Genomic DNA, 11,271 nt, shown 5'->3' on the forward strand with positions numbered 1-11,271 from the left:
TGATAGAGATATTGTATTGTATTCTTGATGAGGAGATTTTATGGCATTCATTGCTTAGGTATCATCACCATTCAAAAACTATATATATTTAATTATTATGTGTATGCTGCATAAGGTTGCATGAAAAACATTATTTCATAATATTCAAGATTCAATAATGGTATACATTAATAGTAGAAGCAAATGATAATTGGTCTAGAGAGCTCAACTATTGTCATACACAGCAGAATCCCAGTTACACAGACATACTCACGCCTTCCCATTAAAGCTTTGTATGCCTAAAGAGCTTGGTTTCTTCTCTCCTTTCAAGATTTGATACTTCGTACCACCCTGCCATCTTCACACACTTCTCCTCAGTTAACATCGGGACTCATTTATCTGGACAGCGGTGGAGAAACATGGTTTTACTTGGGAGGCAGCCAATGAGGCAGCCTGCTTGATGAAATGGTATCACACATGTATTCCTCATTTTGTTATATACTGGATATCTGCTCGTTCTCGAAGCCATTCCAGCACTTTGGCTCCCTCAAGTACCTCTTCTACCTGAGCAACATCAATGCAAGTACAGATTTCTTTCAGCAATTTGATAGCAAGAAAATGATGTACTTCTCCGCTCATCAACGTGTTTGATATAAGCTACAGACTACGAGATTGATGTTTATTAGCAGTTGAATTACTAATTTATTTTAAGTTAATAACCTGTTCTTTGACTCGCCCCTCATCATATTCTTGGTTGTGGCGCTTAAATTCAGATATTGAATTGTTCACCTCCTTCACCAGCTCATCCGTTAAAATCTGCACATTGAAGCACATTATGTATGTATGTATTGCTCATTTGGGAAACTGGTACAAAATAGATGAGGGCCAAAGTTCTTTGCAAAATTATTGCTCTATGATGATGTTTTTTCCTTACAATCCTACTATGATAGCGATCTAATCAACCAGGGAGCACAACATAGTTCATGGTAATATCTCTCTTCTTTACGTGCCAGTGGCTTGTGCTACCTGGATAGCAAGCAACTAAATTTTTGGAAAGGCTATCTGAATCAACTTGAAATATGAAGAAATTAACAATCATGATAAAGTAGATGGGCACTTTCTACCAGCATATCCATGCCCATGTGCGTCTAAGCAGACCGATCCACTTGCAATTTGAAAGAAAATTTTGAGGAAATTCAAGCATAGTTCTTGTATAGTGGTGGAAATGGAAACATTTTTAACTCACAGATAGTAGGCATCTGAGTAAATGTTCTATATCATGTAACACACATCATATCTATTTGAGATTCAATCTCCTATCCAATAGTTGACAAAAACTGCACACATGATGAGAGTGCATAAAGAGGAAAAGTTTATACCTGCAGATTTTCACGTTTGAATATGTCCCCAACAGCTAGGTTCTGCTTTATAATATTTGTTATATTTTCTTTCTGATTTTCCAGATACTCCTTTACAGCCTTGGGACTAGACAAAGATGCCAGCTGCTGTTCGTTAAGTTTCATATTTGCCTAATAAACAAAATTGAAGCATGAGTCTCTACAGATTAAAATGCAGCTGACTTGATAATCAACAATAAGAGAAGATTATCCCATGAAGGAAATGCTAATGCAAGTGTTACCTGAATTTGCAAGAGTTGGGCTCCATAAAGCTGTCTTCCTTGGTCCTCAAACAAAGATGGAGGAATATCAACTTCAACCATCTGAGAAGTATGAGATGATGTATCAAGATTAAGGACATATAATCAAAAGTGTACCTTTACTTATGATAAAGAACTCAAGTAATGGTAATATAACTGCTCTCAGCAGATGACATCGCTACCAAGCACAGATTGGAAACAGAATATCATTAGTTCTATACTAGTATGGTGAATGTCTTGGCATTTTCTTTTTTTTTTTTTTGAAAAAAAGCAAGGAGGAGAAAGAAAGACAAAAGGCTCAATTTCATCAAAAGTCTCAACTGGCTGTTAATGTCCAAAGAGATTAAATAGAGAATACTTTGTGTAGCTGGTCCAAGATAGCATTATCTGTAGCTTGTTCTTTGGCAGTTTGCTCCACTTCAAGAAACTTTTGCAGCAATGTTTCCTTCACCTGAAAATTAGAGATGGTAAACCTCCACTGAGATTTTTGTGCTGCAGGGTAAGCTCAGCAATCACCATTAACTCATTATCATGGTAAAATACATGTTTAACAACTTGCCTCCTCAATGGTGCTGCATCCAGATAGTATCTTATCAGCAATAGAGTCATTCAGTTCAGGTAAATCTCGGTAGAACAGTTCCATGCAATCCACCTAGAAAGATAGGCATAAAGATTAAATGTACAGAATAATCAGCATCTAAACTAAAGCACCTAAATGCTATGAAATATTGTCATAAACAATAACATGGTTTAAGTTGATATTGATATCAAGAACTCCAAGTTGGGAGTATTGATTGAGGAATAATAATTTATAAGAGTTAATAGCGTTTAAACTAGTTTTTATAAGTAACTCATATCAAGCATCAGATGCCACTGACAGGCAAGGATTATAGTCCTTTAACCAAATGGTTTTCTTTGTTTTATTTTAGGGAAAAGCTAATAACCTTTTTGAAATAGGAAGACAAAAATATAGTGGGAAAAGAACAAGCAGCAAGTTAGCTCAAGAGGTTCATCATGCTCGTATGTACGTGTGAGCGCACATCTTAGTGTAACAATTGAGATTAATTTCTTTTAATTTAATAAATTAACTAACCGTGAATTGAGCGCGAACTCCACGAAGATCTTCTTGTTTCCATGAATCAGGAAATACATATGGAAAAGACTTAGTTTCACCACGTTTTATCCCAATAATTGAGTCGAGAAAATCTGGAAGGACTTTATCTCCATCTTCCGTGTCGAATTGAAACCCTGCAAAAACAAAAAAGAAAAGAACAAAGAAAAAGCTATTTTTAGCCTTTAATCAAGTGTCAACAGAAATTTGTCCCAATCTTCATATTTGTCACATGACCCAACTTTGTGTACACCTCTAGGAGAATAATTAAGTAGAAAGTAATACACTAAACTATGTACATTTCTTCTTAGTAGTTTATGCAGATATGAGATGGTACAAAAAGTGTGCGATCTCGAATCATATCATTCACTTGTCGCATACCCATTAAGTTAAGGTAAGAATAACATGACAAGACAAAACATGATCCATCTTTATGTTTAACTTTAAGGCGTTCAGAAGAGGTACGACAGATGCTGTCGCAAACATGTATGTCCATATAAACCAACTTATCCTGTTCTCTTCCTAATTTTTCCATTACTTGAATGTGAAGGCCCTAGAAACTATTAGAAAGAAATAAAGAAAGAAAAGGGAAAGGACTTATGTTAGCCAGGATAAGATAAATCAGAATGACTGACTCGTAAGGGACAATATTAGAGTTGCACACAAACCTTTACTCTCCGCTGATGGTATGCTTTGAGCAGCAGATTCATCTTGCTCAATCGTTGTAGCTGATATATCAAGAATAGCAACATCACCTACCTGCAGAAGTTTTAATCTTGAAATTAATTTGACCTAAAAGCAAAAGGCATTGTTCCTCTATTTAATTGTGTTTTAGCAACAGAGTAAAAGCAGTATTTCAGTCAAATGTGATTGATAGAATATTCATTCTACTTGATCTTCTAACAAAGTGCCTTAGATGCTTGGAATATGAGGGAGATATCAACTAGAGATGTGCCTAGTTTGATTACCTGAAGCCCTCTGTCAGTTACGATTCTCAGAGCACCAAGGGCCTTCTGACGACGTCTTAATTCTTGTTCAGCTGCAGTCTGGGCATCTATTTCCTTGTCAATCTCAACCACAATTTTCAAATTCTTGTAGCCATCTTCAGGAATCCATTTGACTTCAGGTACCACATCAACAATAACATCATATCTAAACAACGAGATCAGGTTTAAGAATTCCAGCCATGAGCGATGAGACACAATTTCTTACTAGTATGTTTGTAAACATATATTAAAATGAATTTAAAATAAAACTATAGACCACCACATGCAACGCCTCTTTATCCTTAACCCCACCCCCTCCCCCAAAACAAAACAAAAAAGATTTCATATCAACAAATTTAATATAATAAAAAAAGAAGTCATATATAGCCACATCCTCTAATAAATGAAAAGCAATAAGCAGAACTTTACAACTTTTTTTCTGTGGTAGATGGATAAACTATTTAGATGGCCAAAGCATACAGTTTATGCTAGTTCTTGATGTATAGTTGTTTGTTTAGAGGAAGTCTGGAAACAAACCTCAGTGATTTCATAGAAGAATAAGTGCTTTCCATCTCTGGGAATTTGGTGATAATGTGAAGTGAATCTTCCAAGGCTCTTCCACTTACCTATGAAGTCACAAGCATTGAAATCAGTTCACATAATAGAATTCTCATAATTTATGATGAGTGAGGTATGATTGCAGCACATGGATCACACCAGTAAAGGAAGGTTAAAATGTATCTCAACTCAAAGTAAATCTCTTCACTCAAACAAATGGAGTAGTAGGTTGAAAGAGATGTTCCGTAAACACATAAAGACTATAAAGGCGAACCGAAGACATGGCATGAGGAAGTGTTCTCTTCAAGATAGACTCAATGGTAGCTTTCTTAACATTTTCCTTCCCCACATAACCAATAAGAATACTCTCTGGCACATTCTTCCCAGGACGAAAGCCAGGGACCTGTAGAGTCAATACAAAGATAATTAATTAACGGGGTTGTAGACAAAGATAAGCTAGTTATTTGCCCCATTTAGTAAATCACTTGTGAATAGCAGTAAAATGGGAACACCAAGAAGAAAGCAGAAAAAAGGAACCTAAAATGAAAATTCGTAATTACAGACAAGACATCTTTTAATATCATCAATGCAACAGGATTTTTCAGTTGCGAAAAAGAAAAGAAAACACACGGACCACAAGTATGCCAAACTGGAAAGAAATTAGGAATTCTGTGACTGGCTGCTCTTTTTCCAAGACAGAGGTACTTATAGATTTCCCTAAGTACATCACTGGAACACAAATAACTAAAGTGTAGCACATTTGCAACAATGATAATGATGAAAATAGAATCTCGATCAAAGTATTGGGTCGGACGTACCTTTGATCGTTTGGTGAACTCCTTGATGACTGTTCTGTAACAATCATCGCATACAGCAGCAGGTACCTCCACACTCAACCTCACCTGCACAAAGAAATAAGTTTACTATTCACGACATCAAACCAGACCAAAACATGCTAAACGCGAAACCCTCAGAAACTTCGACTAATCAAACAGAGTTCAAGACACTTGTCGACGCCAAGGAAAAATGTGCGTATTGGTGTCAAAACGCCAAGGAAAAAAGGTGGACTTAAGTATTAAACGAGGATATTACAGCCCACGAAACCAAGAGGAACGTCCCACTTATCCAGCCAGCAGTTACAGAACAAGACGAGGAAAACTCTCTAAAATTCAGTTAACAAGAGAAAGAAGAAAAGGAAACCGACTCTAGAATTGGGCTCTGGCGTCTCTGTAACTTGAATATCAGCGGGAAGCTTCTCGGCAACAACGTCATCAGCAGTCGCCGGAGCTGCCGATGCTACAAAGCGGGTCAACTTCGCCCCGCGAGTTGGGCACTTGGAAGGAGAGAATTGGCGGGAACAATGAAGTAACGGGGTCTTGATGGGCTTGAGGAGATACACATTGAGAAACGAGAGAGAAGATGGGAAAGGCGAGAAGGAAGAAGAGGGGTTGAATTTGAAGAATGTGTGGGCAGGTGAAGTAGCGCGGGCCTCCATTGTTGGACTTGGAGCAGCTGTGTGACTCTGAGAAAAATGGATTATGTTTCTGTTAACTGCTGAGGATAAGATATTTCTATAATTTATTCAGGATCGACGTCGTCGTTTTACTTTTCAAGCGAAGGTTGATCACCTCTGAAATTTTTATTTTAAAACAATTCATATGATTTTTTGTTAGACATTAAAAAAGGAAAACATAGGACTCACATAAATAAGCGGGTAATTCGTAACAGATTGTCTTAAAATTTATCATAATCGTAAATAATTCATTATAACAATTAAAAAAATTATAAATTCTCTCTAAAATTATCGATCATATAATAAATACCCCTCCTAATAGTTAATTATAAAAAAAATTTATTAAACAACTATTAATTCTAAATAATATTTAAAAATTTTTAAATAAAAAAATAATATTTATAATTTCGACAGATCTAAAAGCATCTATTATAATATACCCTAAAGAAAAATTAGTAATTCTTCATTCCTAATAATGAGCCTCAGCATGCGCATAGAATTAAGTTGGGTACTGTCCCAAAATCTTTGGGGATATACCAAACCAGATATATCATTGAATTTGGGGCGATATGCAACCTTTTATTAGTACAAACACTTTGGAGGGGGCCATAGAGATGCAACAAGAATCAACCTCTTCAATTTCTGCTCTCGGTCACCCAAAATTTTCATTGCCATGAATCTCGTAGAAAAGATCCGCAAGAACAACCAACAATAAAACGGATGAAAAGGTAAAAGTAGCCTATAGTTTCTATTGTCGGCAATGGGAATGATGCATGAAGCTGATCCGAACAAGATACAGTTTGACGAGTTAAGCACTTGGACGTTGCACGTGAGTCATTGTTGTGCAATGTTCTCCCCTCAGGCCTCGGATCCTTGCCCGGCTTCGTCTTTGTTCACTGCCACTGTTACACCGACTTCAGCAGGCCTTATGACTCGGTCGTGCAGCATGTATCCAGCCTGAGAAGGAACACAGAGGCAATTACATACAGGATTTGTCAGTCTGTATATAAGATTACAACAATGTAGAAGTTATAATAGGTATTCTGCTGCAATAAATGCTAAAGAAAGTTGGCACATGCAGCTTGGGATACCTTCAGAACAACTGCAACACGATCAGCTGGTTTTGAAGCGTCTGGTACTTGGAACACTGCATTATGCCTGTTCGGATCAAATTCTTCATCTACAGGGTTGTATTTCTCCAGTCCAAACTTTCTAAATACCTGTAAATCACAAAATTTAGGTGCATCAGTTATCAATCTATATCTGCAGCTCCGGATGCATCACAGACTCCACACTGGACAAATTCTATAAGTATTTGAAGGTGACAAACAAGTGCCCACTACTGCCAATTACTATCAGATACTCTAAGCAGCAGACGAATACTTGCCCACTATACCAGTTACTTTCAGACAATCTAAGCATTTTGGCAGAAGACCCTGATCGTCACTGTTTTCAGTTATTTCCTCATAAATTACTACACTTCTACAACTGATCGATAGCTCTAGTTTCCAAATAGTCTCATGATTCACAATCAGTTCCTGTATTCTTGTTTCAATTCAGCAAATATTTAATATAACAGAAATCAGCTATAAATAAAAGTTAATTACATAACACAAAGTCCAACACCAACAATTAGTAATTGTAGCCAAGATTTGCAGGTATGACACAAGAAACTGAGGCAAAGCCTACTGTCTTGCAAAATAACCTTAAGCAAAAAAATCACTAAAACAACTAGTGCAAGTATTTGGTCAAAAGCAGACAGACAAAACAATATCAGAGAAAGAGTACAATATACCTCTATCAATTGCTTTTCAGTCATTTCAACACCTTCCAGGAGTGTTTTAAGTTGTTGAACAGCTCCTGTCGTATCTTTTGATGCATCAATTTTTGAAAAACTCTCTTTTGCAGCAGAAGAAGCCCTACCCAGGTTATCTGCCACATCCAAAAGGCTTTTTGCAAAATTCTGCATCATATGCCAAATAAATAATTAATTGAATTTCCTAGAATAGGCCAAGGAAAAATAATCAGAAGCTCATGGTCCTCCAGACATGTTAAGTAAATAGAAAAACAAATCCACAAACCTGAATGGCAAACTTCTTTGCATTTTCAGACTCACGTCTAGTACGCTCCTTCACATTCTCCATCTCTGCAAAAGTCCTCAGGACTTTATCCTTCATTGTCTCAAGCTCTTCTTGCTTCGTTGCCAGAAGTTGTTCCTTCTCAGCCACAAGCTTCACCAGATCATCTCTTGAAAGATCACTCTCTGCATCTGAATCTGAATCAGAAAATGCAACTCGTTTAGTACCTCTTCTCCTTTTGACAGTCCCAGACGTGTTAGGGTGAGGCCCCCTAGCAGAACCTGATTCAGTTTTTCCATCAGAAACTGATGTTTCTGTTTGCTGAGGAGTAGCAGCAGCTTCTTTGTCCGATGCTTCTGTTTGGTGAGGAGCATCACCAGCAGCTTCATTATCACCCTTAATTTCCGGTTCATTTGCAGATTGAGCTGTCTCCTTCTCATTGGGCTGTGGAGATGCAGATGACGAGAATCCAAACCACTGAAAGGCTGACGAGTTTATGGCTGAATGATGTAGCCATGACACCTGACCAGATACCACCTGAAATGGAAAAGAGCATATCTCCTTGATACTACTAATTTCTGGTCATATACACTACATAAAAGCAGCAGGCGAGAGCAAAACATGCAGCACTAGCTGTCTGTACAACCCATTCAAGCATAAATCAGATATTTCTCCCAGAAAAGTATCCTCCAATATCCCCAGGATAGTTCTATTAGTTTACATACTTCAATGCCAACCAGTCAGTTCTGCAAACTGATGGTCCCAATCGATGTCAAAGCTATAGCATAGCCTGTATCCAATAAACTGGCATGTTGAAGGTGTCCATAGACATTTAAAAGTTCAAATAAGCATTGTGCCATATATTTTCTTACATGTAGAATAGAAAATCATGACATTGCAAAAATAAAATCAAGACGTATGAATATAAACTCCATGAACAGAAATTTCCTGAACTAACTTGGCATCTCTACTGGTCTCTTTACGATATTAGCATGGATCTTGTAGAAGAATGGAACAACTTGCTGCAAGCCTATGTGAATCGATTTTACTATTTCCATGCCATCTTAGACAACTAAACCCAAAATTCACCACATCATCCGGAAAATACTTCAGGGAACCCAGAAAGTTGATCATTTGGGACAGAATAGCTTCTTCTGAATCTAAGAGGTTCATATCCTAATCTCTAGGCAATGAACCATCTTAACAGCAAAATAATTAATGAAATTACACCACGCATAAAAGAATAATCAACAAGGGTTTTGACTGGAATGAAAGGCAGAAAAAAGGAAACCAATACCAAAATAGAAGGTACTGAAAATCTCATGCAGAAAGCAAACTAATACATAAAGAGTAGAGACAAATAAACACAAGATAGTACATAAATCCAAACCCATACTCGATTCAGCTTAGAAATCATTTCAAAGAGGAAAAGTGAAATCACCACCACGACTCATAAAAACACCAAAAGTATCCAAGACCCCATCGATCAAATAAGAAAAACACAAGTACCAAGCAAAGGGGCGACAACCCAGGAAAACCCTAATCCTGAAAACGAAAACAGTACCTTATCAACCGGCCCTCGTGGAAAAGAGTAAAAGTGGTAATTCTCATGGCGACCAGAGAAGAGCAGCGAATTGCGACACTGAGACAACACGGTCCTGGAGAACCGAGTCGTGATTCTGCTCAGGGACATGGCTCCGACGAATGGGTATATGGAATTTATCGGAAGGGCTAAATCTGAACAGCGAAGATTTCAGGGTTTTAGGAGGGATTTTGGGACTTGGGGAGGAAGAAATACGGGAATGGACTTGTGATTGACTTGATTAACCCTACGGACACAACGTAAATACGGTGTCGCAACATCCACCGCATGCAGTAATCAGCAGGGTATTAACGTCTTCTTCCTCAGATTTTTGGGTGCGAATGGGGGTTTAGAAGCGTCCAGAAGCTCTTTATTTCGGTTGCGGTGGGGATGCATTTTGCTTTCTTTTTATCAAAAAGAGAGTTGCTACTATTATTGTTCTTTATACACAAAAAAGCCTTTTTATTCACTTATATAAAACACGATTTATAACACTGTAATATTAATTTTTTTATTTATTTTATTTTATTATTTTTTTATAAAATATTATGTATTGATTTATATTTTATTTTTATAATATATTTTTAAGCATGAAATACAATTAATTATACTTACATAAAGATAATGTGCCGCCCTGGCTAATTTCAAAGAACACTACGAATCAAGTTTTAGTTCGTAAAACTTTGTCTAGGGGATTGTAGATGTAATTTTCTTTTAAAAGTGCTCGTGTAAATTTTAGTTCCTAATGAATTTTCAGAGTAAGTATTCAAAGAGCATGATAGATTTTTGTAATTAGACTTAACTTTTAGGTTATTGGCGTGAATTATTTTAAATATTAGGATAAACTAAAATAGATTCCTAATATTTGTCATAATTACAAATACTCTATTGAAAAAACCTGTTAGAATTAACGATCGTCGTGATACTTGTTAAACAACTATTAATTTCAAGAAATATTTGAAATTCTCAAAATAGCAAGATAATATTAATGATTATACAAATTTGAAGGGAGTCTGTTGTATTTTAACTTAAATGTTATGATAAAGAGATGGCTATCATAGATACACTTGTTTCCTATGATGATGAGTGGAAAGTACCTTATTGAAATTCAACAAGCACCAGTGGTCTAGTGGTAGAATAGTACCCTGCCACGGTACAGACCCGGGTTCGATTCCCGGCTGGTGCAGAGGAGCTGTGACGAACCCAATGCGCTCGACTGTGGATATTGGGTTACCCACAACCGTCGGATCTCTCTGGACGAACAAGTGCAGTGCATCTGAGCCCTCCTTTTTTTCTAACTACGTTTTTTATATCCTGGAATTTACTTATTAGTCAATGATATTACGATGTAGAGCTGAAATATGGATTGAAACACTTATTAGTTATTAAAATAGTTCATTATTTTTTTTTTGGCCAATAAAACCTAATGTAGTTGGTGAAATTGAGGCCCTATAATTTTTGAGGTTATGAGTTCGAGTTCCGTCTTATACGTGGGATGTTGTTTCTATTGCAATAGTAGGTGTTTGTTAGATTTAGTATATTTGATATTATTGATCAGAGTATAATTATTATAATAATTTATTAGATATTAATATCTGACAGAAATGATTGTAATCAATTTGTTTCAATTAATAATATTTCATCGCTCTTACTTAAAAAAATAGTTGTTAGTTTTTAATCTTTTTAGTTAATACTTATTAATTAATTGCTATACTAATTGAAATAATAAAATTTAGTCTTTTTTAATAAAATGATATTTAATAATGTATATATACATATCTTTTTTACAAAAAATATTCAATATTTG

At 36.3% G+C, this 11,271-nt stretch overlaps 2 protein-coding genes and 1 non-coding gene across 4 annotated transcripts; 1 reads left to right on the forward strand and 2 right to left on the reverse strand.

Annotated features, from left to right (window-relative positions):
- Positions 1–116: 116 nt before the first annotated feature.
- LOC105176658 (trigger factor type chaperone family protein) lies at positions 117–5,841 on the reverse strand. Its single transcript, XM_011099530.3, has 13 exons — positions 5,496–5,841; positions 5,110–5,193; positions 4,566–4,694; positions 4,271–4,359; positions 3,716–3,899; positions 3,416–3,506; positions 2,730–2,884; positions 2,196–2,288; positions 1,995–2,087; positions 1,619–1,699; positions 1,359–1,508; positions 700–795; positions 117–543 (listed from the first exon to the last, which is right to left on the reverse strand). The coding sequence occupies exons 1-13, from the start codon at positions 5,784–5,786 to the stop codon at positions 466–468; spliced, it is 1,614 nt and encodes a 537-aa protein (XP_011097832.1). The 5' UTR covers positions 5,787–5,841; the 3' UTR covers positions 117–465.
- Positions 5,842–6,419: 578 nt separating this feature from the next.
- On the reverse strand, positions 6,420–9,819 carry MGE1 (Co-chaperone GrpE family protein). 2 transcript variants are annotated; one of them, XM_011099532.3, is made up of 6 exons: positions 9,447–9,816; positions 8,164–8,419; positions 7,886–8,079; positions 7,600–7,767; positions 6,896–7,024; positions 6,420–6,761 (listed from the first exon to the last, which is right to left on the reverse strand). In XM_011099532.3, the coding sequence occupies exons 1-6, from the start codon at positions 9,573–9,575 to the stop codon at positions 6,663–6,665; spliced, it is 975 nt and encodes a 324-aa protein (XP_011097834.1). In that variant the 5' UTR covers positions 9,576–9,816; the 3' UTR covers positions 6,420–6,662. The 2 variants fall into 2 exon arrangements, with proteins under 2 accessions (XP_011097834.1, XP_011097833.1); XM_011099531.3 differs by having other exon boundaries at positions 7,886–8,419; positions 9,447–9,819.
- A 760-nt stretch (positions 9,820–10,579) lies between these two features.
- On the forward strand, positions 10,580–10,650 carry TRNAG-GCC (transfer RNA glycine (anticodon GCC)). Its single transcript has one exon. It is a non-coding gene; the product is annotated as a tRNA-Gly (tRNA).
- Positions 10,651–11,271: the final 621 nt, after the last annotated feature.

Source organism: Sesamum indicum, linkage group LG13 (genome assembly GCF_026168435.1).
Source record: "Sesamum indicum cultivar Baizhima isolate 11 linkage group LG13, ASM2616843v1, whole genome shotgun sequence".
NCBI lineage: Eukaryota > Viridiplantae > Streptophyta > Magnoliopsida > Lamiales > Pedaliaceae > Sesamum > Sesamum indicum.

Bases quoted from the DNA above. Each gene is read 5' to 3' on its own strand.
- LOC105176658 (XM_011099530.3), bottom strand. From the start codon at position 5,786: ATGGAGGCCCGCGCTACTTCACCTGCCCACACATTCTTCAAATTCAAC. The intron at 3,900-4,270 runs GTTTGTTTCCAG...CTCGTTGTTTAG, and splicing joins TCTTCTATGAAATCACTGAG to ATATGATGTTATTGTTGATG. The intron at 2,885-3,415 runs GTTTGTGTGCAA...TTGTTTTTGCAG, and splicing joins ACCATCAGCGGAGAGTAAAG to GGTTTCAATTCGACACGGAA.
- MGE1 (XM_011099531.3), bottom strand. From the start codon at position 9,575: ATGTCCCTGAGCAGAATCACGACTCGGTTCTCCAGGACCGTGTTGTCT. The intron at 8,420-9,446 runs GTACTGTTTTCG...TTTCCATTTCAG, and splicing joins CACGAGGGCCGGTTGATAAG to GTGGTATCTGGTCAGGTGTC. The intron at 7,025-7,599 runs GTATATTGTACT...TGTGATTTACAG, and splicing joins CTGAAAAGCAATTGATAGAG to GTATTTAGAAAGTTTGGACT.